Source organism: Antechinus flavipes, chromosome 2, assembly GCF_016432865.1.
Source record: "Antechinus flavipes isolate AdamAnt ecotype Samford, QLD, Australia chromosome 2, AdamAnt_v2, whole genome shotgun sequence".
Taxonomy (NCBI): domain Eukaryota; kingdom Metazoa; phylum Chordata; class Mammalia; order Dasyuromorphia; family Dasyuridae; genus Antechinus; species Antechinus flavipes.
The window spans coordinates 42,904,406-42,930,106 of record NC_067399.1 but is presented as its reverse complement, the minus strand read 5'-3'; the positions used below and the strand labels follow the sequence as shown (position 1 = coordinate 42,930,106).

Here is a 25,701-nt window from a genome sequence, read left to right as displayed (position 1 = left end):
CATTTAACATATATAGGATTACTTGCCAACTAGGAGAAAGAGTGAGGGGAAGGGGAGGAAAATTGGAACACAAGGTTTCGCAAGGGTCAATTTGAAAAATTATTTAATGAAAAAAAAAATTTCAAACACACTCATGCAGAAAGAAATTACTATGTTACTCTGAACAAACACGATCGTACACTTCATTCAGAAATGTCATAATGGCCACAGGATTTCAAAGGAGCTTTGGAGTAATTTTAATAATGAATATGAACGATTTTTTTGCGTACAGAATATTAAATTCTAACCATCCAGGAGCTAAGAACAATAGGGGAAAATGTGAATTTCTCCTTATTTGGCAGCAAGGCTGCTTTTCGCTGGGCTGGCTGCAGTGTGGCTATGCACTCCACCAGTGTCTGCTCTCAAATGCAAGCAGGGAGACCCCGGACCCTCTCCCAGCCCACATAGAACAGGGACTGCAACTCTAAGGAGGGATCATGGACCACCCTCCCCAAAGGAGGGAGTTACTGGGCTACAGCCCAGGATGGGGAGGGGAGAGCGACCCCCCCCCCGTTGGACTAATCCAGAGGGACTCCCATGTCCCTTCCACCTCCCCCGGGGGCATCGGTCCCCAGCCCCCAGGAGCCTCCAGGTCACCCAGCCTGGTTCTGGGCAGTGGGACCTGAAACGGCTCCTTCCCCAGCTTTTCCCACCTGTGACTTTTCCCTGGGCCACAGAACTGGGCCGGGACCCAGCTCCCTTGCTCTGTCCTCCAGAACGAATGCTCCAGCAGCCCCTCGGCCCCCGCCTCGGATGCCCCTGCATTGTTACCTCCCCCACCCCACATTCCCTCCCCAGCCCCCCAGGAGCTGCCCACCCCTTCAGATGGCACAGGGAGTGCTGTTACCTTCTGCCCATGTTTAATTCATGGCAAGGTTGGGCTGAGCTTCCTGGGAAAGAGAAGAACTCCCTTGGAGGCTTGCCCAGTGCTTCCAGCCTCCCACCACAGCCCGCCCTCCTAATCCCCCCAATTCCTCTTTCTGACTTGGGGGGGCGTGGGGGGATGCCCCCTGGCAGGAGCCGGTGAATGGGCTCGCTGGGCCCCCAGCCCCATCCATTCATTAATCCGCTGCCTTGGAATGTCTCGCAGCCAATCAGCGGGGCCTCCGGGACTCCCCAGCCCTGGAGGAGCGCTCAGGGACCGGGGGCCGGGTCAGCGCTGGGCTGGGTGGCCGCGGGAGCCTGGGAGTTTTCCCGGCTCTGTCTGTCTCCCTCCGGTCTCTCCCCTTTCACGAGCCAGCGGCAGCTGGGACAGCGATTACTCACCACTCTCTCCCTTTTGTCTCCCACCCAGCCCAGACGGCTCAAGTTTTGAATAGACTTCGGGGCTGGGAGCGGGCTCTGAGAGGGCAGAGACGGCCGAGCTCGGCCTCGGGACCCCCGCTGCCCCGCTCTGCCCAGCCCTGGGCCCGCACTCCAGGGCCCCACATGCAGCGGCCATGGGGGTGGGCCGGAGGCTCCTGACCTTGCTCCTGAGTTTCCTTCCCTTCACCTGGGCAGAAATCCAAACTCCCCAACGGCACAAGGAGGTTCCTGCCGACCAAGGTAAGGGGGGGGAAGAACAGGGCGGGGGTGTTGCAAGCCCCCCAGGATGGCTTTCAGGGGCCATAGGGACCCCCTCTCCCTCCAGGTCTGACCCCCTAGGACCATTTCACAGGATTTCCCTGCAGGAGACAGTTTAAGCAGAGCCCTAAATGATCAGTGGAGCGTCAGGCAAGGATCGGGACAAGATGGTGACCCACCACCTTCTCTCTGCTCTCTCCCAGGACAGGAGGCCCTGAGTTACTTCAACCATTCCCAAGCTGGGCTTGATTCTGTTTAGCTTTCTGAGATGAGCAACTGAAGGAGCGCGCAGCTCTTGGGGTTCAAGGAGAGAAGAGTGCAGGAGGTGTCCCTCCCCTGAGGGTGCCCCCCTTTTCTGGGCTGTGTCCTTCAGGGGGAAGGGAATGGTCCCAAAAGAGAAAAATTGGGAGTGGGCCGGGGGAGTGAGGGAGGAAACAAATCAGAGACTTTAGGTCTAGGAGGAGACCCCTGACCCATTCCCTCGGAAACTGAAGCTCAGAGTTGAAGTGGGGGCAAAGCCAGGATTCAAGTACTATAAATCCAGCTTTCTTTCCCCATTTGAAGCTTGCCAGCGAATAATCAGCCAGATCCGTGCAAGTCGGAGGCCTCCAAATGCGAATTTCCGAGGGTTGGCTTTGGGGGGGTTTGTGCGCTCAGGCTCTCGGTGTCTTAATCTCCAGGCATTCCTCCCACCTCCCAGGGCTTGCTGCTAGGATTCCTCCTCTTCCCTGCTTCCCGTGGTTTCTCTGGGCCTGGTCCCTGTGGGCGGGGAGGGGGGCTGCATACTCTTTGGGGTTCCAGGGGAGTCTCCTGACATCTGTGGGTTCTCACACGGACCACCCTGCGGGCTTTCCTAAACCCCTTCCTCAGGGCCTTGGGGATGATGTGCCCGATTTCCCCCAGAGGTCCCCCAGAAAGAAAAGCTCTTACGGCCTCAGCCCCCGGCCCCCCTCCCTGTCTCGTCTCTGTCTCCGTCCCTTTGTGTCCTGCTTCCAATGAGAGGTTTCTCTTCCCCACCCCTTCCTCCTGGCTGTCCCCCCCTTCCCCATCACCATGGAGATCTGCCTGCCTCCTGTTGCAATCTGGGAGATAAGTGCCCGAGGCCCGGCTGCTTGGGGGAGACCCGCGGGCCTCCGGCCTTTGAGTCCTCCTCCCTGCATCCTTGACTGACTATGGTCTGTCTGTCTGTCTGCCCCCCTGCTCATCCCAGCGCTGAGCCTGAAGGAAAGTTTCTTGCTTCTGGCCCTCCACAACAGACTCCGGAGCAAGGTCCACCCGCCAGCTGCCAACATGCAGAGGATGGTGAGTAGTCAGAAAAACAATAATAGTGACATCATAGCTAGCCTTTCCGTAGCTGGGTCTGGGATTAACATACATTTATGACTCCCTGAAGTCACGCTATGTGAAGTTAGAATTATTAATGAAATAGGGCTATGGGTTCCAGCCCTTGCGAACATACAGTGAAAATTCAAACAATGAATGCTTGACTACCGGTGGGTTGGTTATTTGCACTAATCGGGACTTGCTGTTTTTTCATATAATAATCATGAGTATGTACCTTTCTTCCTGCCTCCCTCCAGAAGTCCCCATCCTGTCCCACCCTCCCTAGTCTCTGGAACTGACCTCAAAAGGGTCTGAAAAAGAGCAGTGAGAATGAGTCAAGGTGTGGCAAAATAGAAGCCCAACTTGAAGAAAGGCTAGAGGAATTGAGAGTGTTTACTGGCAAAGAGAAAACTCAATTTTATTCTAAATCAGCAAACTTAAAAAAAATTTTTCTTTTTTTATTATAGCTTTTTATTGACAAAACATATGCACGGGTAATTTTTCAACACTGACCCTTGCAAAAACTTCTGTTCCAACTTTTCCCCTCCTTCCCTCCACCTCCCTCCCCTAGATGGCAGGCAGTCCCATACATGTTAAATATGTTAAAGTATATGTTAAATACAATATTTGGAGACATATTTATGCAGTTATCTTGCTACACAAGAAAAAATCGGATTTTGAAAGAAGGTAAAAATAACCTGGGAAGAAAAACAAAAATGCAAGCAAAGAACAACAGAAAGAGTGGAAATGCTATATTGTGGTCCACACTCATTTCCCAGTGTTCTTTCCCTGGGTGTAGCTCGTTCTGTTCATTACTGAGCCATTGGAACTGTAAATCAACAAAAATTTACTAAGCACCTACTGTGTGCAGCTCAAAAGCCGACCAAGTGATGGAAAAGAAGCAAAATTTAGCTAAAACATAGTCAGCCCTCAGTCTAGCCTAGCAAGGATAGTGGATCATTTGTCAACAAGCATTTATTTAGGCACTTTGCAAGAAAACGCTAAAAAGGATTCTTGTCTTCAAGGATCTTATATTCTCACAGAAAAGGAGACAATGTGTGCCGATAGAAATATATACGTACATGTACACGCATAAACAATACAATATGTAAACATATATACTGTACACATGTACACATGCATGTACACACAGACATACACACACATTCGTACATACACATAAACAAAATAAATGCAAGGGTTTGTGTCAGCAGCTACAGGGATCAGGAAGTCACTGTGTCTTTACTGACTCAATTCAGCTCATCCCACCTTCAAGGCCCTTAGCAGTTCTCTGCATACAGTAGATACCAAATGTTTCTAAATGAATAATAAGCATAAAATATGGTGTAAGTGCATCAGAGGGATGCAAACAAAGGCCAAATGAGTCAGAGAGAGGGCGGCGAGGGAATCTGTCCATTACCTGCCCCTGTTCCTTGTTTAAATCTAAGGTATCAACGATCTGTGATCCCACTGAAGGGCTGGCACTGAAGCAGCCAGCTTTCCCACATTGGAGGACTGTTGAATTTGTCTCTGAGAGGGGCTCAGGGGGCTGCTCTCCTGGGGGAGGTTGGGCAGTCTCTCTGTCCGCCCCAGAACTGCCTGGAGAGGAGGGGGAATGGATGAGGGCCTCTGTCCCACCTCCTGTGAAGGTGGGCAGTGAGTGGTCTGGTGATCCCGGTGCAGGTGATGAGGCCGGCTTTCTCCCAGAGAGACCCAGGGTCCCCGTGATCTGGGAGGGAGAGGCGGGCCCCGGGCCCCGGACTGTTCCCCCTTTCCCAGGCCTGGAGTGGGACACTCACCAGAGAGTGGCCGAGCACTCGGCGCTTGACTCTAACCCTCATGCTTCACTGGTCCTGTCAGAATGAGTTCCAGCTGAGGGGGGATTGTGAGTGTGTGTGCAGGGGGAGAACGGGAGGGGGGCCTCTGAAGCTCTCCGGACGCCCGAATCCCTCTTGTCCCTGTGGCAAATAAAAATAGTGAGCATTTATGTAACTAGTTTCTGAAGGCTGGCAGAGCCCTGTGCGTGCATTATTCCATTTGATCCTCACAACATCCCTGCCAGATGGAACCTTCTCCTGGAGCTGGATGAAGGCTTGGACAAACTCTTGAGCTGTGGGGTGTTTGGGGAAGGAGGGAGAGAGAGGGAGAGAGAGAGAGAGAGAGAGAGAGAGAGAGAGAGAGAGAGAGAGAGACAGAGAGAGAGAGAGAAGGACAGAGGAAAGGAAGGAGGGAAGGAGGGAAGGAGGGAGGGAGGGAGAGAAACAAAGAAAGAGAGAGAGAGAAACAGCTACAGAGAAAGAGAGAAGAAACAGAGACAGAGAGAAAAGGAGAAAGAAAAGAGAGAGAGAGAGAGAGAGAGAGAGAGACAGACAGACAGACAGACAGAGACCGAGAGACAGACAGAGACAAAGAGACAGAGAGTCTGAATTTCTCCATGCCTATAAGAACAGGGAGGAAATTGTGGCAAAGTCATTGGGTGGAACTGAGTTCTGGAGGTGCCCTGCCTGAACAAGCCATCCTGGGGGCCTCTGGCACTCCACTCCGTTGTCTACCTTGGCCCTCACCGGGCTCCGGACCGGGTCCGTGAGTTTTGGACAAGGATGGTCCAGGGCAGGGCCCTGCAAACAGCCCAGGTCCAGGGAGCTAGGTCAGCCTCCTGCCCCAGCCCAGACACATACTTAGCTCTTCCTTGGAGGGTTTCCCGAGGACGCCTGTGCCTTCTGGGCTCCCAGGCTGAGGGATTTTCCACTGCAAAGGCAAGGACGGAGGAGACTGCTCAGCCCCTGATTTCCCTGCACCTGGGGGAAGGGGAGACGTCCAACTGAGGGGGAGACCCTGGGCGGACACCTGGGGCCCCCTCTGGAGGGTGGGAGATGCTCGGAGGTGTCACCCCAGACCCTATTGTCAAAGACCTGGCACCTAACCCAGGGACCCGTACAGAGGTTAATAACTAGGGCCTGGGTGGGGGAGCTCCCAGAGCGGGGAGGGCCGCGGCCCTGGGAGTGAGCATTCAGTCACCGTCCAGCTGGCTGCTTCAGCCCCCAGCTGTGGAGGCTGGGAGACCGGCCACAAATGCCTTCCCAGCTCAGCGGTGACCTTGAGGGCCTCGAGGTGAAGTTCCCAGGAGGTGGGGGTGGGAGAGTCCTGTCTCCTTCATTCCCATCCTGTTGCTCGAGCCCCCTGGTGTATATAACCCCAGGATCGGGGGTCCCCACAAAGGTCAAAGCCGCTGTCCATGGTGAAGGATCCACTGCAGTAACTCACTGTGCTCCATTGGACACACCTATTAACCCTCAGGTGTGCAGGCTCAAGACCCCGCTCCCCCCCCTCATGAATATTCAAACAACCCTCAGACATAACCTATCTACGGCTGCAAACTCTAGTAAATGCAAGTCCAACCAACCGTATGTATGCACACATACATACGCACGCATGTATACAAATACTCCTCCTTACTTCTACAAACCCTCTCCACAAACACATACTGCCCGCTCATAAACCCATACAAATACTTTATTTATTTCCATTTCCAAATTGTCTCCCTCCCTTCTTCCCTCCACCCATGGAGGAAACAAGAAAAACAGAAGCTGTTGCAAATATGTCATGCAAAATAAATTTCTGCACTAGCCATGGAGGAGGAGGAGGAGGAGGAGGAGGAGGAGGAGGAGGAGGAGGAGGAGGAGGAGGAAGAGAAGGAAAAAGAGGAGGAGGAGGAGGAGAAGGAGGAGGAGGAGGAGGAGGAGGAGGAGGAGAAAGGAAGGAAGGAAGGATGGAAGGAAGGAAGGAAGGAAGGAAGGAAGGAAGGAAGGAAGGAAGGAAGGAAGGAAGAAGGAAGGAAGGAAGGAAGGAAGGAAGGAGGAAGGAAGGAAGAAGAGAGGGAGGGAGGGAGGGAGGAAGGAAGGAAGGAAGAAAAAAGAGAGGGAGGGAGGGAGGAAGGAAGGAAGGAAGAAAGAAAAAGAAAGAAAGAAGAAGAAGAAGAAAGGAGGGAAGAAAAGAAAGGAAAATATATTTCAATCTGCATTCTGAATCCATCAATTCTGTATCTGGAGATGGATGACATATTTCATCACAAGTCTTTTGAAACTGTAGTTGGTTGTTGATCAGAAATACTAAGGCTTTCAGAATTGATCATATTGTTCTTTTTGTTCTGCTCACCTCACTTTGTACCAGTTCATATAAGTTCTCTCCCCCCTCGCCCCCACAGCCCCAGGTTTTAAAAAAATTTTTTTTTCTGAAGCTGTCCTCTTCATCCTTTCTTATAGCACAGTAGTATTCCATTGCATTCATATAGTTTAACTTGTTCAACCATTCCTCAGCTGATGGACAACCCCTCAATTTCCAAATGTTTACTACCATAAAAAAAAGAGCTGCTATAAATATTTTTGAACATATGGGTCCTTTCCTTCTATTTTAATCTCTTTGGAGTACAGTCATAATAGTGGAACTGCTGGGTCAGAGACTATGTACAGTTTAGTAGCTTTTGGGGAATAGTTCTAAACTGCTTTCCAGAATTTTCAGAATAGTTGCACTGATTCATAGCTTCACACTCAGTGCATTAGTATCCCTGTTTTCTCATAGCCTGTCTAGCATCTGTCATTTCCCTTTTTTGCTGTCTTAGCCAATATGATGGATGTGTGATGGTACCTCAAAATTATCTTAATTTGCATTCTTCTAATTATTAGTAAGTTAGAGCCTTTTTCATAAATTCCATAAAATTTCATAAATTTCATTTAAAAAATGGAGATTTGGTTTTTTTCCTTTGAAAAGTATTTGTTTGGGGGCAGCCAGATGGCACAGTGGATAGAGTTCTGGTCTTGAAGTTAGGCAGTTCTGAGTTCAAATGTGATGTCAGACACCTAACTTCCTAACTATATAACCGTAGGCAAGTCACTTATCCCCAATTCCCTTTCAAGAAACATGTCATGCAAAATAAATTTCCTTTTACCATTTGTCAATTGAAGAAAGGTTTTTTGAATCTATTCCCTCTATATTTTAGAAACCTATTAGAGAACTTTTTGCAAAGATTTCCCCCCAAGTTTCCTGATTTTCTTCTAATTTTAACTGCATTGATTTTGATCTCTTTTGGGGGTAAAGTTTTATTTTTTTATAAAAACCTTTTATTTTTCAAAATACACGCAAAGGTAGTGTATTCAACATTCACTCTTACAAAACCTTGTGTTTCAAATTTCTCTCCCTCCTTCCTCCTTGCCACTACAAAAGAGGCTGCTATGAACATTTATGCACATATGGGTTCTTTTCCCCTTTTTTATGCTCTCTTTGGGACCCAGGTTCAGTAAAGACATAAATTTTTAATTTTATGTGATTGAAGTTCTACTTTTTACTTTCTGTGGACCTCTTTATCGCAGTTGTTCATGAACTTTTTCTTTATTCATTGATCTGCCGGGTAATTTCTTCACCTCTTCCCTAATTTGCTTATTATATTATCCTTTTTATCTAAATCACATAGCCATTTTGAGCTTATTTTGGTGTACACTGAAAGATGTTGGTTTTGTCAAGACCTTGCTTTTGTCAGACTACTTTCCAATTTTCCTAACAGTTTTTGTTGAATAGTGAGTTCTTACCTCAATAGCTATTGAGTTTATCAAACACTGTTATTGTGCTCATCTGCTTCTGCCTACTGGGGACCTAATCTGTTTTGATGATCAACCTCTCTATTATCCAGTACCAAATGGTTTTGATGCTTACAACTTTGTAAAATAGTTTGAGATCTATTCTGCTAGGTCATCTACCTACCTAACAATTTTTTAAATTGACTTCTTTGATATTCTTGACTTATTATTCTTCTAGATGGATTTTGTTATTTTTTTTCTAGCTCTATAAAATAACTCTTTAAGGAAAGTTTGATTGGCATGATACTGAATAAGTAAATTAATTTTGGTAAAATATTTTTATTATGTTGGCCCATATACAATTATGTTTTTCCATTTATTTAAATCTGTCTTTGTCTTGGCAAGTAAACTCCCAAGTATTTTATAGTGCCTATAGTTACTTTAAATGTTATTTCTCTTTGTAGATTTTCCTGCTGGATATTATTGGTAACATAGAGAAATAGGGATGATTTGTATGGGTTTATTTTACAATTAGCAACTTTGTTGAAGTTGATAACCATTTTGATTAGTTTTTTAAGTTGACTTTAGGGTTCTCTAAGTAATCCATCTTATCATCTTTTAAAAAAATACAGTTTAAAAAAATTATTTTGAACTGAACCAGTGCCAAATAAAAGGAACATTTCCATAGTTCTAATAGGATAAAAAATGAGGATTGCCCTGAATTCATGATTATTATATACAGATGGCTTTTCTTCTTAAGTGTAGGGTTAACTCTGGGGCTATTATCCCAAATCCCAATTCATACCAGCAGATGGGATCCCCAAAGGGAAGTTGCTGTTTCTCCCCTCTGATTTGGAGAGGCTGATTTACTAATGCTTTTGCTCAAAATTCCCAACCGTGTGCTTCCCTCTTTGGTTATACACATTATAGAATGTGTAGTTACTAAATAGTAAGAACAATTAGCATAAAACAAAAGCCCAAAAGTCTGGGCTATACTCTCCAGCAAGTGTATACAGAGTCCAGGGAAAAGTGGTTCAATGTTCCCCCTTACAGCACTGGGATAAATGCTGGAATCAGTCTTTGCTTTGAGGGTCAGTACAAAATCTCATTGATGATAATAAGGATTTTTTTCCCCCTAATATCATTGCTTTCTTAAAGGTTCTGCCACAATTATTTCAGAATCAGAGTAACAAAAAAGGAAAAACCCTAGAAATCATTCAGTACTTTGGTGGAAACAGTTTTATTTCTCTCTGCAACATCCAGAAGAGCCCTGATCATTTTCAGAATTTGAACCAAGAATATTAGAACTTTTCTGGGTCATCTTGGAAGCTGAGTAGCAGCAAGCTGTCTGGGGACTGAAGGAGACGGCTCTGGCACACACAGCATAAAATTCACAGGCAAATTAACTTTTTTCCCCCTGAGGCAATTGGAATTAAGTGACTTGCCCAGAGTCACACAGCTGGGAAGTGTTAAGTGTCTGAAGTCACATTAGAACTCAGGTTCCCCTGACTTCAGGGCTGGTGCTCTATCCACTGTGACATCCAGCTGCTCCCAAATTAACTTTTAAAGACAAATTCCATTGTGTGTGTTGGTGTGGAGGAAACTGCCATCTGTTTTAACTCATGATCTTTGTTAACTAATTGCTAAATTGAGATGTTGCTGAGTTGTTGATGAAGTCCAAGTACTGTCCCTGCCCTCTCAGTTTGGGGGGTTGATGTAAATACAAAAGATATCTATAAACATATTCATTGAAAAATTATTTCATTTTAATGAAATTTTACTTCATTAAAAAAATAAATAAATAAAATGAATTTCTGTGTCCTGAGCCAAAGCCCTCTCTGCTCTGACTTAGTTGTGGCCCTGCTTGGAGGTCTCAGCCTCTCTGGGTCTTTATTTTATTTATTTATTTAATTTATTTTCCATTTACTCACAGAGAAACATGAACCTTTTATTTTCATCTATCTTAAGGAGACAGGTGTGTGTGTGTGTGTGTGTGTGTGTGTGTGTGTGTGTGTGTGTGTGTGTGTGTGTAAATGGGATTGGGGAACTGTTAAATGTAAGATCATTGAAAGACTACTGTCATTTTATGGGCAAGCAGCATAGGCTTGGGAGAGGACAAAAAAGTTTATCTCCAGGACTACTGGGTGCTTACAAAGCAGAAACTGAATTAATTAAATGTAATTATTTTAATTAGTTCGATTGAATTAATTAAAGCTAGTTTAAAAGGTTTGGGGATTTTGTGATATATGGTAACTCAATTCTGGAACTGGATCCAAGGTAGGCAGTCTATGGGGAATGTAACGTGGATGAGAATTTGTGATCTTTCCTGGTAGAACCCTAACCCTACCGGGGCATGGAGTTCTGGGCAGCCTGACAGGAAAATGCATACCCAGGGGTCTTCTCCCTCGCCACGTTGGCTGGGTCCCCAGGAGCCCGCTGAGTGCTCCTCCTCTGCCTCTCCTGCAGGACTGGAGTGAGCAGCTGGCCCGGCTGGCCCAGGAGCAGGCAGCCCGCTGCTCAGCCTGGGTCCCGCTCCCTGCCCAGGCCCAGGCCCTGCAGGTGGGCTGGAACCTGCAGCTCCTGCCCGCGGGGGCTGCCTCCTTCACCGATGTGGTCACCTCCTGGTTTCGAGAGGGGCAATGGTACGCCTACTCAGCTGCTCAGTGCGCCAGCAACTTAACCTGCGCCCACTACACCCAGGTAGGTGCCTCCCTGGCTCCCGGCCACCTGCCTTCCCAGGGATTAATCCAAATGCCAGCCCACGGTCGGCAGGCAAATCGGATTCCTTCTTTTACAGAAGGGGAAACTGAGGCTCAGACAAATGAAGTAACCCAGTCACGCAGGGAACATTTGACCCCAGTTCTGTCTTTACTCGGTTTACTTTATTGTCTCTTGGTGGGAGGGCTAATTTGTAATGAACAGTTCTTATGCTAAGAGGTAGTTGTGGTGGAAAGAGTGTTGGAACAAGAGTCAGGAAGACAAGTTCAAATCCATCCTCAGACACTTGCTAGCTGGTGACCCCGGGCAAGTCACTTTACCCTGTTTGCCTCAGTTTCCTCATCTGTAAAACAAGCTGCAGAAGGAAATGACAAACGATTCCAGTGTCTTTGCGAAAAGACACTCCCCAAATGGAGAGTTGGATATGACCAAAAAACACATAAAATGTAACAGTAATGGAAGCATAGTCCAGTGGCTAGAGAGCCTCCCTGGAGTTTGGAATACCTGACTCTGTCTATTTGGGTAATTGACCTTGGGCAAGTTAACCTCTCACACATCTTTCTTTTTTTTTTTTTTTTAATTTTATTTAATAATAACTTTGTATTGACAGAATCCATGCCAGGATAATTTTTACACAACATTATCCCTTGCAATCACTTATGTTCCGATTTTTCCCCTCCCTCCCTCCTCCCCCCCCCCAAGATGGCAAGCAGTCCTATATATGTTAAATATGTTGCAGTATATCCTAGATACAATACATATTTGCAGAACCGAACAGTTCTCCCGCTGCACAGGGAGAATTGGATTCAGAAGGTAAAAATAACTCGGGAAGAAAATCAAAAATGCAAATAGTTCACATTCATTTCCCAGTATTCCTTCTTTGGGTGTAGCTGTTTCTGTCCATCATTTATCCAATGAAACTCAGTTAAGTCTCTTTGTCAGAGAAATCCACTTCCATCAGAATACATCCTCATACAATATCGTTGTCGAAGTGTATAATGATCTCCTGGTTCTGCTCATCTCACTTAGCATCAGTCCATGTAGGTCTCTCCAAGCCTCTCTGTATTCATCCTGCTGGTCATTCCTTACAGAGCAATAATATTCCATAACATTCATATACCACAATTTACCCAGCCATTCTCCAATTGATGGGCATCCATTCATTTTCCAGTTTCTAGCCACTACAAACAGGGCTCACACATCTTTCTAATTCTATAACTTATTTTTATTTTATTGTTTATTATAATTTATTTGCTAATATTATGTATATTACATAATTTATATTTTATGTTAAACATTCATTTAAAAAATTGAGTTCCAAATTCTCTCCCTCCTTCTTGCCCTTCCCCAGCCTGTGAAAAGGCAAGCAAGAACATATCAGTTATCCAGACTATGGTCTTAGAATGGCTGCTGATCGACCTTAGCAGAGGGAGTTTCCTCATCTGGACTTCCCTACACCAAAAAAACACTGGTCCAGCAAATGATGCTGATGTGATGATGATAATGGTGATGATGATGATAGCCAAGCACATAGCGTGCTGGACTTGGATTCAGGAAGATCTGAATTCAAATTCTGCCTCCAACACTTACTAGCTATGTGACTTAATCACTTAATTTCTCTGAGTCTGTTTCCTCATTTGTAAAATGAGGATAATATTAGCTCCTATATTTCCCAGTGTTCTGAGAGTCAAATGACATAACATATGTAAAGTGCTTTGCAAATTTTAAAGTGCTACATAAATACTATTAGTTATAAGTAATATTAATTTATAATAAATAATAAACACATTTTGTGTGTAAAATGTGTAATAAGTAATGTTGTTTAAGATTAAATTACAAACATGACAATCTAATTCAATTAACATTTAGCCTCTAGTCTCTGGCTCTATCTTTTTTTTTTTTTTAAATGCAAATAGCATTCATTGACAAAGCTAGTAAGGGTTGTGTCTGAAGCTGGATTTGAATTCAGGTTCTCCTGACTCTGGGCACGGTGCTCTACCCATCATGTCTGACTTTCCCGACTTTGGGCAAGTCATGTTATCTGTATGGACCTCAGTTTCCTCACCCATAAAATGAAAAAGCTGGACTTGAACATGATAATGTCCCTTCCAGCTCCAAATTCATGTTGTGCTTTCACCCTGGTCCTCCTAGGGTGGACCTGCCTGTGAGACCCCACACCACTTCTCTGCTCGTTGCTGTCCCGTTTTTCCCTTCAAATTTCAACTCCAGATTCAGTTCTCTCAGGAAGTTTTTCCAGACAAGCTCTACCCAAAGCTGTGTTTTGAGGTTGGGGGTGTGTGGAAATTGAGGCATTCTGGTTGTCTTTGTGTGGTTCCCAGCTTGAAAGACCTTCACTGCATCTTCTCTGGGGGCGGATTGGGACCAGCCAGAAGGGGCAGGGGAGGGTGGTGGGAGGTGGGCCGTGACTCGTGACTCTCGGCCCATGGACCTCTCCTTCTCTGCAGCTCGTGTGGGCCACCTCAAGTCATCTGGGCTGTGGGAGACACCTGTGCACGGTGGGCCTCATGGAGATGGAAGCATTCGCTTGTGCTTATTCTCCTGGGTAAGATCCCCCATACCGGGCTGGGGGCTGTGTCCATCCCTATGTGACTGTCCGTCTAGCAAAGGGGACTTGTCTCTTTTACAGTTTCCAGTTGTAGACAGGGAGGAGAGGAGGGGTCAGCCTGTAATGGATGTTCCCTCCGTATCCCCCACTCTCCCATCTGGGTGACCAGATTCTACAGAACATCATTGACCTAGAAATAGAAGGGTCTTCATGTCCCCCTTTGACATCAGTCTGGCGATCCCCTCTCAGAATCCTGTTTTTAAATGATAAAATAAAAATACAAAGGATTACAAAAGGAAGCAATCATGTTGAAATATAGTTATAATATTTTTAAAAACATGGATCCCAGAAATCTATCCACAGGACTCCAGATTAAGAATCCTTGATTTTAGTCCAGAAAACTTGGCCCCATATAAAGTTAATGACTTGACCACAGTTATCCGGGGTACATGAGGCATGGTAGAAGGGTCAGTCATTGGGCTTCGAACCCAGCACTCTTTTACGCCCCTGGGCCACTGAGCTCTCTCACGCAGGGGCAACTGGGAGATGAACGGGAAGACCATCGTCCCATACAAGAAAGGAGCCTGGTGCTCTCTCTGTACTGCTGGCGCTTCTGGCTGTTTCAAAGCCTGGGATCATGGCGGCGGGCTCTGCGGTGAGTGTTCCCCCATTCCCTTTTTGTCCTCCCTTGTGTCCTCCTACGCATTTCTGGTAGATTTTCCTGATGGCCCAGAGGAAGCGAAAACTTCTGGGTGGAAGTGATATGTGGGAGGGAATCCCATTCTGAAGAGTGGCCAATGATTCCTACGCTTGTCCTTCTGGTGATGTCACCCAAGTGCCACCTCGGGTACACTGGCATCTCTGGAGCTGGCCGGGCCCCTAACCCTTTCCCATTCACTCTCTGTGCCCGCTCTGAGCAGAGGTGCCCAGAAACCCGTGTCGGATGAGTTGCCGCAACAATGGACGCCTCAGTGTCAGCACTTGTCACTGTGACTGTCCCCCGGGTTACACCGGCAGGTACTGCCAAGGTGAGGAGGGTCTTTGTGGGTGGTACACAGTCTGGAGTGAACAAAGGTGGGGGCACAGAGAGCCTGGGACTCAGTGTTCACGGGGCATCCATGGATGATGGCACTGGGGGCCATGGGGGCCAAATCAGCGCAACAATTTGTAACTGCCAAGTGTGGTGGGCACAAAGACAGAATGAAAAATGGTTCCTGCCCTTAAGGAACTTTTATACTGCTGGCAGGACATGCACATAAACAGGAGAGAGATGGACAGAGACAGATACAGACACAGAGATACACGGAGAGAGACAGAGAAAGAGAAAGAGACAGAGAGAGATACAGAAACAGAGACAGAGAAAGAGACAGAGACACAGAGAGAGACAGAAACAGAGACTTAATAATTGTACAGGCCCTGGACCTTGAGTTAGGAGTTCAATTCTGCTTCAGACATTTGTTTGTAGTGTGACCCTTGGCAACATCTGTCTACCTCAGTTTCCTTGTGTGTGAAATGAGGAGAATACTACCTTCCAGGGTTGTTGTGAGGATCAAGTGAAATATTTGGAAAGGATTTTGCTAACCTTCAAGTGAGAACTAATATGATTATTATAAGACACAGAGAGACAGAGACACAGAGACAGAGAAAGTGACAGAGACAGAGACAGACAGAAAGACAGAGGTAGAGAGAGACAGAGAGAGGCAGAGAGAAATAGAGACAGAGATAGACAGAGAGAGACAGAGAGAAAGAGAGAGAGATAGAGGGGGGGAAAGAAAGAGAAGGAGAGAGAGAGAGAGAGAAAGACAGACAGAGAGACAGGCAGAGAGAGACAGAGAGAGACAGAGACAGAGTGACACACAGAGAGAGACAGATATAGACAGAGAGAGAGAGAGAAGAGAGGAGAGACAAAGAGAGAGAGAGACACAGGGACAGAGAGGTACAGGGACAAGGACAGAGACACTGACACTGACACAAAGAGAGAGAGAGATAAAGAAGGAAAAGGAAAAAGAGAGAGACAGAGACAGGGATGGAATTCTTGAAGAGGGAAGCCACATGATCACATCTTTTTTTAAGGGTTATTTTAACAGCCATATGGGCAAAACAGACCCAAAGCAGGAAGTCTATTTAGAAGACTTTTGCTATAGTTCAGGCAAGAGCCAAAACAAGGGACTGGACTGGGAAGATTTTGTGGAGGTAGAATTAATCAGACCTGCCAAATGATTAGAAAAGAAGGGTGAGGAAAAGGGAAGCATTGAGAATGGGTGACTAGAAAGTCTTTGGAAGAAAGAAGCAGGCTTGGAGTTTGGGTTAAAGATAACGAGCTCTGTTGGGGCAGGTTGAATTGAAGATGTCAATGATGAGTTGAGATGGAGATGTCTTGTAGGCAGTTGGCTGGGCAGAACTGGCTTTCAGTAAATCAATAAATGTTTAATAGTTGTCTACTATGTGCCAGGCAGGCAGCAAGGTGGCACAGTGGACAGAGTGCCCTGCCTGGGGTCAGGAAGCCCCTTCTTCCTGAGTTCAAATCTGGCCTCAGACACAAGTTGATGACCCTGTACGCTTCAGTTTCCTCATTAAAAATGAGGAAATGAGTTGTAAAATGAGCTGGAGAGGGAATTTGTCAGGAAAACCCTAAATGGGGTCACAAAGAGTCAGATGTGACTGAGAAATTCCTGGCACTGGGCTAAACTGTGGATACAAAAAGAAAGTCCTTCCCTTCAAGGAGTTTACAATCTAATGAGGGAGACAATGTGAAAACAAATATGTATATATAAATAAAATATATCTATATCCATATATATGGGGATGTATGAGTGTGAGTGTGTGTATAAACAAACTATATACAGGATATATAGGAACTATCAGAGGAAAGGCACTAGAACTAGTATTGAAGAGAGAGAAGACATATTTAGGAGTCATTTGTTTGGATGTGATAACTTAATAATTGTACAGGCCCTGGACCTTGAGTTAGGAGTTCAATTCTGCTTCAGACATTTGTTTGTAGTGTGACCCTTGGCAACATCTGTCTACCTCAGTTTCCTTGTGTGTGAAATGAGGAGAATACTACTTTCCAGGGTTGTTGTGAGGATCAAGTGAAATATTTGGAAAGGATTTTGCTAACCTTCAAGTGAGAACTAATATGATTATTATAAGAGAAGAGGTTCTAAGACAAAACATCCCCAACCCTCTGATCAGAGAGTGGGATATAGGCAATGAACCAGCAAAGACCAAAAAGGTGTGGCCAGACTGATAGGAGAAGGACCAAGTGAGAGAAGTGTTATGGAAATCAAGGTAGGAGAGGATATTCAAGAGAAAATAATTGTTATACATCTTCCATAACATATAAAATGTTATATATCTGCAGACAGAAATCAAACAGGATGACAGCTGAGAAATCGATGAAGAGACCATTGGCCACTTTGCAGAAGAGCAGTTTCAGTCTAGGGGTGGAGGGCAGCCAGGCTGGAAGAGGTTGAGAGTTGAGTCGGGGGGAGGAAGGGGACCGGCAACAGGGAGGTAATTTCAGCACCTGGGACAACTACCGCCCTGGACAAGGAATCCCTCCTGGGGGCAAGTGCAGAGTGAGCCCTCGAATTCTCTTAGCCACTCAGGTTGTAAAAATCATTCGAGAAGTAATTAAGATGAATTCAGTTGAGTTGGAGGGAAGAATTAATGATTCTGGTGGCTCAGAGTTGGAAAGTCCCCTCAAGGCTACAGGATCCCATGCTTTCTTCTTGTCAAAGAGGCTTTCCTCCTGTACACCTGCAGGAAGGAAGACAGAATTGGGGTCCATGCTCACTCCAGAGTCAGATGCTGTCCTCTGCCCCCTCCGGTAATTTAGTCCTGTACCCGAGGCCTGAGAAGTACAAGTGTCGTATCTTGGTCTCCCCTCAATTTTCTTCCCAGAGCTGGATATGGCTCTGGGAAGTAGGGAAGAGGGAATCTTTTAGGGAGATTAGGACACGAGCCACAAGATGTTCTATGGGCATGAGGGTCAGAGACAGGGGTGAGGGTCAGAGATGGCTCGCCCATGCTCCCGGTACTTTACAGTTCGGTGCAGTGTCCCGTGTCAACATGGCCGGTTCCGGGAAGAGGAGTGCTCCTGCCTCTGTGATGTTGGCTACGGTGGAGCCCAGTGTGCAAGTGAGTACGGCTTTGCAGTTCTCCTCTCTAAGCCGGACCTGGGCTCTGGACCCTCTCTCAGAACCCAAGGAAGGCAGGACGCGCCTGCTGAGATTGGCCAGGACGCCCTGGGTGTGGAGCCTCCTGAGGCCCCTTTCCAGCCCCATTGATGCCTTTGCCCCCTTCTCACACTCGGGGTCCAGCTGAGTCCTGCTGACTCTTCCTGTACAGAGTACTCAGTTTTCCTCTCCTTGCCTTTCCTATGGTTGTCCCTGCCCCTGGAATGCACTTCTGCCCCAGAGAATCCTTCTCTTCTCTGAAGAATCACTTCACCTGTCACCTTCTACGTGAAGTTTCTTTCTGATTCCTCCCCATGGCCCGTGTGCCTTCCTCCCCGACAACCTCATGTTTATTTTGTATTGATTATTCTTTGTGTACTGATGTGTGGATAAGTTGTCTCCTTGATGGAATGGAAACTCCTTGGGGGCCACGGACTGTCCCGTTTTTATGTCTCTATCCCCAGTGCCTGGCATGCAGTAAGTGCTTACTAAATGCTTTTTGGTTGACCGACAGTCCTCAGGACAGCTGAGGCATATGGTCCCCCCCCCACCCCCCCGTTCTTCCCTCTCAGTCAAGGTCCAGTTCCCCTTCCATGCCTGTGACCTCTGGATAGATGGCAGCTGCTTCATGATCTCCCCTGAGGCAGACACCTACTATGGAGCCAAGAGTAAATGTCAGGTGAAGCTCTTATTTCTGGGGGCCCTCTGTTTGGGGGTGAGTCCTGGGCTTTTCTGGGGTCTGAGTGAAAGGGCGCAGAGTTTGCAGCCCCTGGCAAAATGTCCCTTATAAAGTGCACACTTAATATATATTTTCTGAATGTGAATCTGAATCTTCTCAGGAGAATGGAACTAAACCCCAAGAGAATGAACTTTGGCGTGATGGGAAGGTCTGGACCTTAGTCAAGTGTTATTGGCTATTTAGAATCTAGTGGGTCTATTTTCTCAGACTAGAGGGGGGCTCATGGGATGCAGTGAGATACTGGGGAAAGATCCCAGGACCTGGCCGAGACCAGGCTCTGTCACTTACTACCTTTGTGCCCTGGGAAAACCTCTAAGCTTCTTCCATTTGAAAATGGAGATAATAGCATCCACCTCCCATGGTTGTGAGGATCAAATGGGACCACACAGATAAAGTGCTTAGCACAGTGCCCGGCACATAGCAGGTATTACAGAAAAAACTTATGTTTCCTCTCCCTTCCTCCTCCCTTTATTCTCTTGATTACCAGTCCCAGGGGCAGAAATCAAGGAAGATACAGTAGTTCAGTCAATTGTCAATCCGTCTCTAGGAGATTTGTGGGGAATGGGGCAACTGCAGAGAGAGCCTTCGATCTCAAAGAATTCACCAGTTACACGGAAGAGACAAACTCTCTAATTCAATTTAATTCAACCAATATTAATTACTACACGCCAGGCACTAAGCCAAGTGCGTCTGATACAGAGACAAATCAGTCCCCGCCTTGGAGAAGCGGACATTTTTCCTGGAAATGTCTGTGCTACCTATTTCTCTTGGTGCTTGGAGTGCAGAATTATGTTGAGTAGATTGGAGGCTGTATTGATAGGTTGATAAATAGGCAATTTAAAGAAGGAGAGAGAGAAGACTGCTGGAAGGCCATTCTGTGTATTCTGCACCTGGGTTAGGGAGACTCGGGTGACAGGAGAAAGACCTCTCCTTTCTTCACACTCTAATTGGGAGAGACAATATAAAAGAAATTTCAGCTTCAGGGCAAGTGGAAAGTCTTAAGGGTGCTGCAGTGGGGAGGATGGCAAGGTCCTTATTTAGCCTAAGTAGGCAGGACAACAGTTTTGGGGGCCATAGGGCTTGGAGGGAGAACACGTGGTAAAGCCTGGGAGGCAAGGACAGGAGACAAGGTAAGGAGTAGAATTGTTGACTCCCATCCCATCCGAGCAGCTGGGATCCAGGAGAGGGTGAGCCCCAGGGGAGATGCTCCATGGCACCCTTATGAGGCAGACCCTGGGAGTTTCTGGCTGCCTGGTCCCAGGCCCTCCTGAAGCTTTGCTCGGGGAGAAGGGGGATGACCTCTTAGTAATCACGGTTCTCACAACATCCAGCATTTACATGGGGCTTTAAGTGTGCAAAATGCTCCACAAATATGATCTCATTTGAGTTTTCCCTGTAATCGTGGGAGGTAGGTGTTCCCATTATCTTCATTTTATAGATGAGGAAGCTGAAGCTGACAAAAGACTTGCACGGGGTGTCTAAGGTCTTCCAGACACTAGTCCATCACTCTGTGTCCTCTTGGGAAAGTTCCTTGAGATTTTCTTGCTCTTTTTTTGAGAGTGGATAATGGATCCCTTGAGTTCTTTCTGAGGAGAAGCCCAGAGAGGCCCCGGGCTCCCTGGGCAAGATGGGAGCAGTGACAGGGGTGGTGACTTGTAGGAGAAGGGAGGAATGCTGGCTCAGATTGAGAATCAGAAAGTCCAGGACATTGTGGCCTTCTACCTGGGACGCCTGGAAAACACCAATGAGGTGACCGATGCCGACTTTGAGACCAGGAACTTCTGGATTGGTGAGCATGATGGCTGGAAATGATGGGATAGGAATGGGACCTTGGAGCCTCCCCAGAACCACCCCTGGCCACTTCTGGAGCTCAGGGAGGATTCTGTAGCCACCCTGGGGATCCTGAAATAGGAGCGGGGGCGGGGGGGGATCCCAGAATCCCAGCCCTGTGCAGGTGAGATGGGCATCGAAAGCCACAGAGGAGGGGAGGTTTAGAGGAGATTAGGAATTTGGTCAGCTGTTTGGTCATTGCCCTCATTGGGAAGAGCTGAGGGGAGAAGGAGAAATGTCCTCCAGACAATCCCCTGGAGCCAGGGGATGTGAGTGCAGAAGTTTAGTCGTCCTCAGTGGGCAAGACATGCAAAGAGAATAGTGAAGAAAAAGGGGGCAGGGGACCCCTAGACCCAAGACAGTATGGCCGTCCCTCCCACCTCTCCCGTCAGTATTGAGTTAGGGTGGAGGTGGAGCCAAAACAGAAACCCCAAGGCTGACAGATGGTGAAAATGACCTGTGGGGCTGTCATTACTCCAGGACTGACCTACAAGACCTCCAAGGACTCTTTCCGTTGGGCCACAGGAGATCATTACTCCTTCACCAGTTTTGCTTTTGGCCAACCAGACAACCAGGGGTGAGAGAGCATGGGGTAGAGGTAGGGGTATAGTGGTAAATATTTAATAACCATCTCTCCAGGGAAAAAAGTGTGTGTGTGTGTGTGGATGGGTGTGTGGGGTTACATATACACACACACTACAATATCCTGTAATCAGCTAATCAGCTCTTATGTAATTATTTTATTGACTAAACAAGTGATAGAGAAAATAATAATGCAGATTAAACTTAAAAATAAGTGTATATATGACATATATAGTTATATATTACATATGATATGTATGAATGTTTAAGTTTCATATGTTAAATCTATTAAATTTAAAAGTATGTCAGGATATGTAATACCTCATATTAATATATAATATATAAACTTTAAAATGTACATATATGATATATATAGTTACATATTATATAGGCTATATAAATATTTAAGTTTCATATGTTAAGTCTATTAAACTTAAAAGTGTTTCAGGGCATATAATATCTCACATTAATATATAATATATTAAAATGATATATATGATGTATATAATTATATATTATATGATATATAAATGTTTAAGTTTCATGTTAATTCATATGTTAAGTTTATTAAACTTAAAAGTGTTTAGAGCATATAACACCTCACATTAATATGTATTATATTATATACAATATATATTATATATCAATATAGGATATAGAAAATATCCATGGACACATTGTATGTATGATATATAATAGATAAAATTTAAAATGTACATATGTATATGATGTATATAGTTATATATTATATATAATATATACATATTTAAGTTTCATATGTTAAGTCTATTAAACTTAAAAGTGTGTTAGAGTATATAATACCTCACATTAATATATATTATATTGTATACAATATACATTATATATCAACATAGGATATACATAATATCCATGGACACACTTATATGTATGATATATAATATATAAACTTTTAAGTTTAATCTGCCTCTTTAACATTTTCTCCATCACTTTCTCAAGTATAGGCAATCAACAAAACAATAAATCAAGGGTAACTTCAAAAAGATTAAAAATTAACCTGATAATGTATTAGCTCTTATAGGGAGGGGTATTCCAGGCAAGGGGCCATTCCAAGTTGGAGGAGGTCCAAGACACACACACACACACACACACACACACACACACACACACGTACCTGCCCTCAAAAAGTTCTTCATTTAACTGAAAAACAAGACAGAAAAGGAAACAATCAGAAAATAAGACAAAATATTTCATTAAACTTGATCCAACCAATGCTAATTATGTGTAAGACACTATGGTGGACTCTGCGCAAAAATGGGAGTCTCTATACCCTGGAAGACTTTCGTCCTCCTGAGGATACACCTCAGATGTGGAGCAGTAAAATTTGAGAAGGGTGAGAAGGCCAGAACCTCGGGGAATTAGGAAAAGCGTCCCAGAGATTCTAAGACTTGATGAAGACGAGTATTTTGAGCAGAGGGGGGACGGAGATGAGGGATACAGGCAACTCTGTGCACATGTCCCCTGGGCAGAACCTGCTGCAGCTGCATTATTTATATTATAGATAATATATATGTATATAATATAATATAATATATATATAACATATTATACACATATAGACACCTGCTCTGTGCACAGGTCCGTCTGTCTCCAAACTCATTGGGGTCCCCACGGGTGATGTGGAGCCTGAGAGTTGGGGGGAGGAAGGGGACAAAGATCCTCCTTCCCTTGTTCCTTCCACCCGTTTGAATATAAGCTCTTGGAGGGCAGAGACCACGGTTTTGCCTGTTAGGGAGGAGCAACACCTTCTGCCTTGAAGACCTCTGTAGGGCCATAAGCTGAGAGCTGGGGCTGCCTGCGTGCCCCTTACTCCCAAACCTTCACCTGGATCACTCCCCACGGGATGATTCTCGGTTCTTTCTGTCTGGGGTCCAGCAGGTTTGGGAACTGTGTGGAGCTGCAAGCATCTGCTGCTTTCAATTGGAATGACCAGCGCTGCAAGACCCGAAACCGCTACATCTGCCAGTTTGGTGAGTAGCCCCTCATCCTCTCTTTCCCTCTCCCAAGCAACGGCTGCTTCCCTGCCCCACTATCTCCTTCCTCCGTTGGCTGATGCTGGCGTTCCTTCCTGGGCTTCCCTTCCCTCTGATTCTCGCCGTGCAGGCTCTTCTGGGGGCAGCGGCCCCCCTTGGATCTTCTTGGCTCTCCATCAGAGGGGAGGGGGGATCCTCCCGATGCCATGGGTTGACGGTCTGGAATGATTCTGAGACCATGAAGTCGCAGGCGAAAGTAGCAGGCTGGGGACTGGTGGGTCCCGGGGCCAGAACACAGCCAGTGCGCTTCCAGGGGTCTCCTTGCCCTCCTCCCGAGGTCTCCTGATGGAGCTGTCCCACTGGGAACCTCAGGAAAGGGACCTTGCCTTTTGGCCAGGCTTGGTTGATGGCTCTCTAAGTGAAGTCCAAGTGGGTCCTTGACTCTTGGTTCTGGGGTCTTCCACAGCTCAGGAGCACATCTCCCAGTGGGACTTGGAGCCCTGAGATGGTACCTCCTGCCATCTGTCTTCCCCTGCCCCTGCCCTTGGCACCCATCGGGAAGAAGATGATTCTGCATCCAGGATAATTCCCCTGACATTCCTATATCCCCGTGGAAGAGTGGTGGGGCCCAGGGAGGGAGGTAGACCACCTGGAAAGGGTTGTGTGAGGGAAGTGGGACAGGCAGACTGAGGTCCCTGGTCCCTTCCCTGCCCTCTTGGGCACAGGGGAGAGGGCTTTCTGGGCCAGGTCTTTCTCTTGGTGTCCTTTCTCTCCCTTCTGCTGGTACACAGGGAGAATTAAGAAATGTGTACCAGGCCTGGCCATCCCGAAAGCTCTGTCCCACGCCTGGATCACTCAGTGCCCCGGGCAGAGAGCCCATTCCCCAACGCCTCTGTGTGTGTGATAGTGATAGTGGCTCCTAGGGCCTGGCTAGCGATGGTAGTGGGCTAGGAACGTAGCAAAGTGGCACCTCCGGGCACTTAGAATGGACACTGTGAAGGAATAAACTAATTTATGCCTAAATTTGGTGGTATTTTCTTGGTTCTTTCTCTCCTGGCTTGAAGAATAGAATCATTTAAGGTTGACCAGTGTCTCCCCTGGCTTTGAAATGGGGGTGTTTTCATCTCTTCCACATCCACATCTGTGCCCACACAAGTGAAGGAGTCACGGGGGGGTGAAGGGAGAACTGTAGGGACAGGACTGGATGGGAGTTGTGGGTAGCAGAGTGTGTGTGTGTGTGTGTGTGTGTGTGTGTGTGTGTGTGATGGTCCCCTTGGGTAATCACTGTGGTAAACCTTGGGACCCCCTTCTCTCAATGAAGCATCCATTTAAATTCATAAAATAAAACACAGGCATGCAAAGGAAATCAATGATATAAAGATGTATTTTTTTCATCCTGGCTCATAGACATCCTGAAGTCTATTAATAGATTTGGGTTTTGCTTCTTGAATCAGGAAGGACTTTAGAGATCACACAATTAATTCAGCTGAGATCACACAATTAATTCAGTTGTTTACAGCTGAAGAAACAGTGCAGAATGGTTAAAGGATTGATTTAGCAAAGCACTTTGAAATCAGGTCCTGTGCCACCTGGTTGCACTTGGTTTGTAGTTTGTGACCTGGATTCTAATTCTGACTCTGCTACCCAAATTATGTGACTTTTAGGTAGGTCATTTAATCAATAAGCTTTTATTGGAAAAAAATGCCACAACTATGAATGAGGCTCTAAGAGCTAGAAATACAAAGGCAAAACCAAAAAAGGTTTTTGGTGCTTCATGGCGTCTGCTAGGGGAGGCAAAAATGGTTCCATATAACAAACATAATACACAACAAAATAATATAATAAATATTATTATTACAATAACAAAATAATGCAAGGTAATTGGTGGAGACTTCATGGAGCAGGTGGTATGAACTGAGCTTTGAGGGAAGCTAGAGACCCCAGGAGGTGGCAGGGGGAGGGAGGCACTCCAAGCATGAAAGCTGCTGTTGTATTTATTCTTCATTTTCAAAGGGGACCATGACGACGGGGAGGTGATACCCTGACATGAAAGTGAATTGGATTGAATCAAGGGAGGGCTGTGCAAGATCACCCATATCATCCTCTCTTCTAGAACCATCTGGGTCCAGTGTCCAGATACAGATCAGGATGATGGGAGATATGGATCAGCTCCTGGATGAAATGGGAGACCTTGGTCTTTTTAAGCTAAGATCTTTAACAGGTCTCAGTTTGATCATGGTCCCACCATGTGATTCAGTGATTAAGCATGGGAGACTGCCTGTGCAAAGACATGATAGAATATTGTGTATGAGGAACAACAAGCATTTATGAAGTGCCTTCTATATACCTAGAAGCTAGACATCTGCACAAGAAAGGCAAAAACAAAGTTTTGGTCATCAAGGAATCCACAATCTAACTAGGGGAAGGGGGGGGGGGAGAGGGAACAACAGTCTCTCTTTTTTCTTTTTAGAATAGTATTTTATTTTTCCAAATACATGCAAAGATAGCTTTCAACATTCACAAACCATGTGCAAATCCTTGTGCTCCAAATTTGTCTCCCTTCCCTTCCTCCTACCCC

The 25,701-nt window shown here is 46.0% G+C and overlaps 1 protein-coding gene across 1 annotated transcript; it reads left to right on the top strand.

The window, feature by feature from the left end:
• The first annotated feature begins 1,125 nt into the window (after positions 1–1,125).
• LOC127547671 (C-type lectin domain family 18 member C-like) lies at positions 1,126–24,371 on the top strand. The gene is made up of 12 exons (XM_051974636.1): positions 1,126–1,584; positions 2,813–2,904; positions 10,962–11,195; positions 13,679–13,776; positions 14,313–14,434; positions 14,700–14,807; positions 17,830–17,922; positions 18,533–18,639; positions 20,359–20,488; positions 21,010–21,106; positions 23,029–23,120; positions 23,590–24,371. Exons 1-12 carry the CDS (start codon positions 1,479–1,481, stop codon positions 23,625–23,627), a joined length of 1,317 nt encoding a protein of 438 aa, XP_051830596.1. The 5' UTR covers positions 1,126–1,478; the 3' UTR covers positions 23,628–24,371.
• The last annotated feature ends 1,330 nt before the right edge of the window (positions 24,372–25,701 follow it).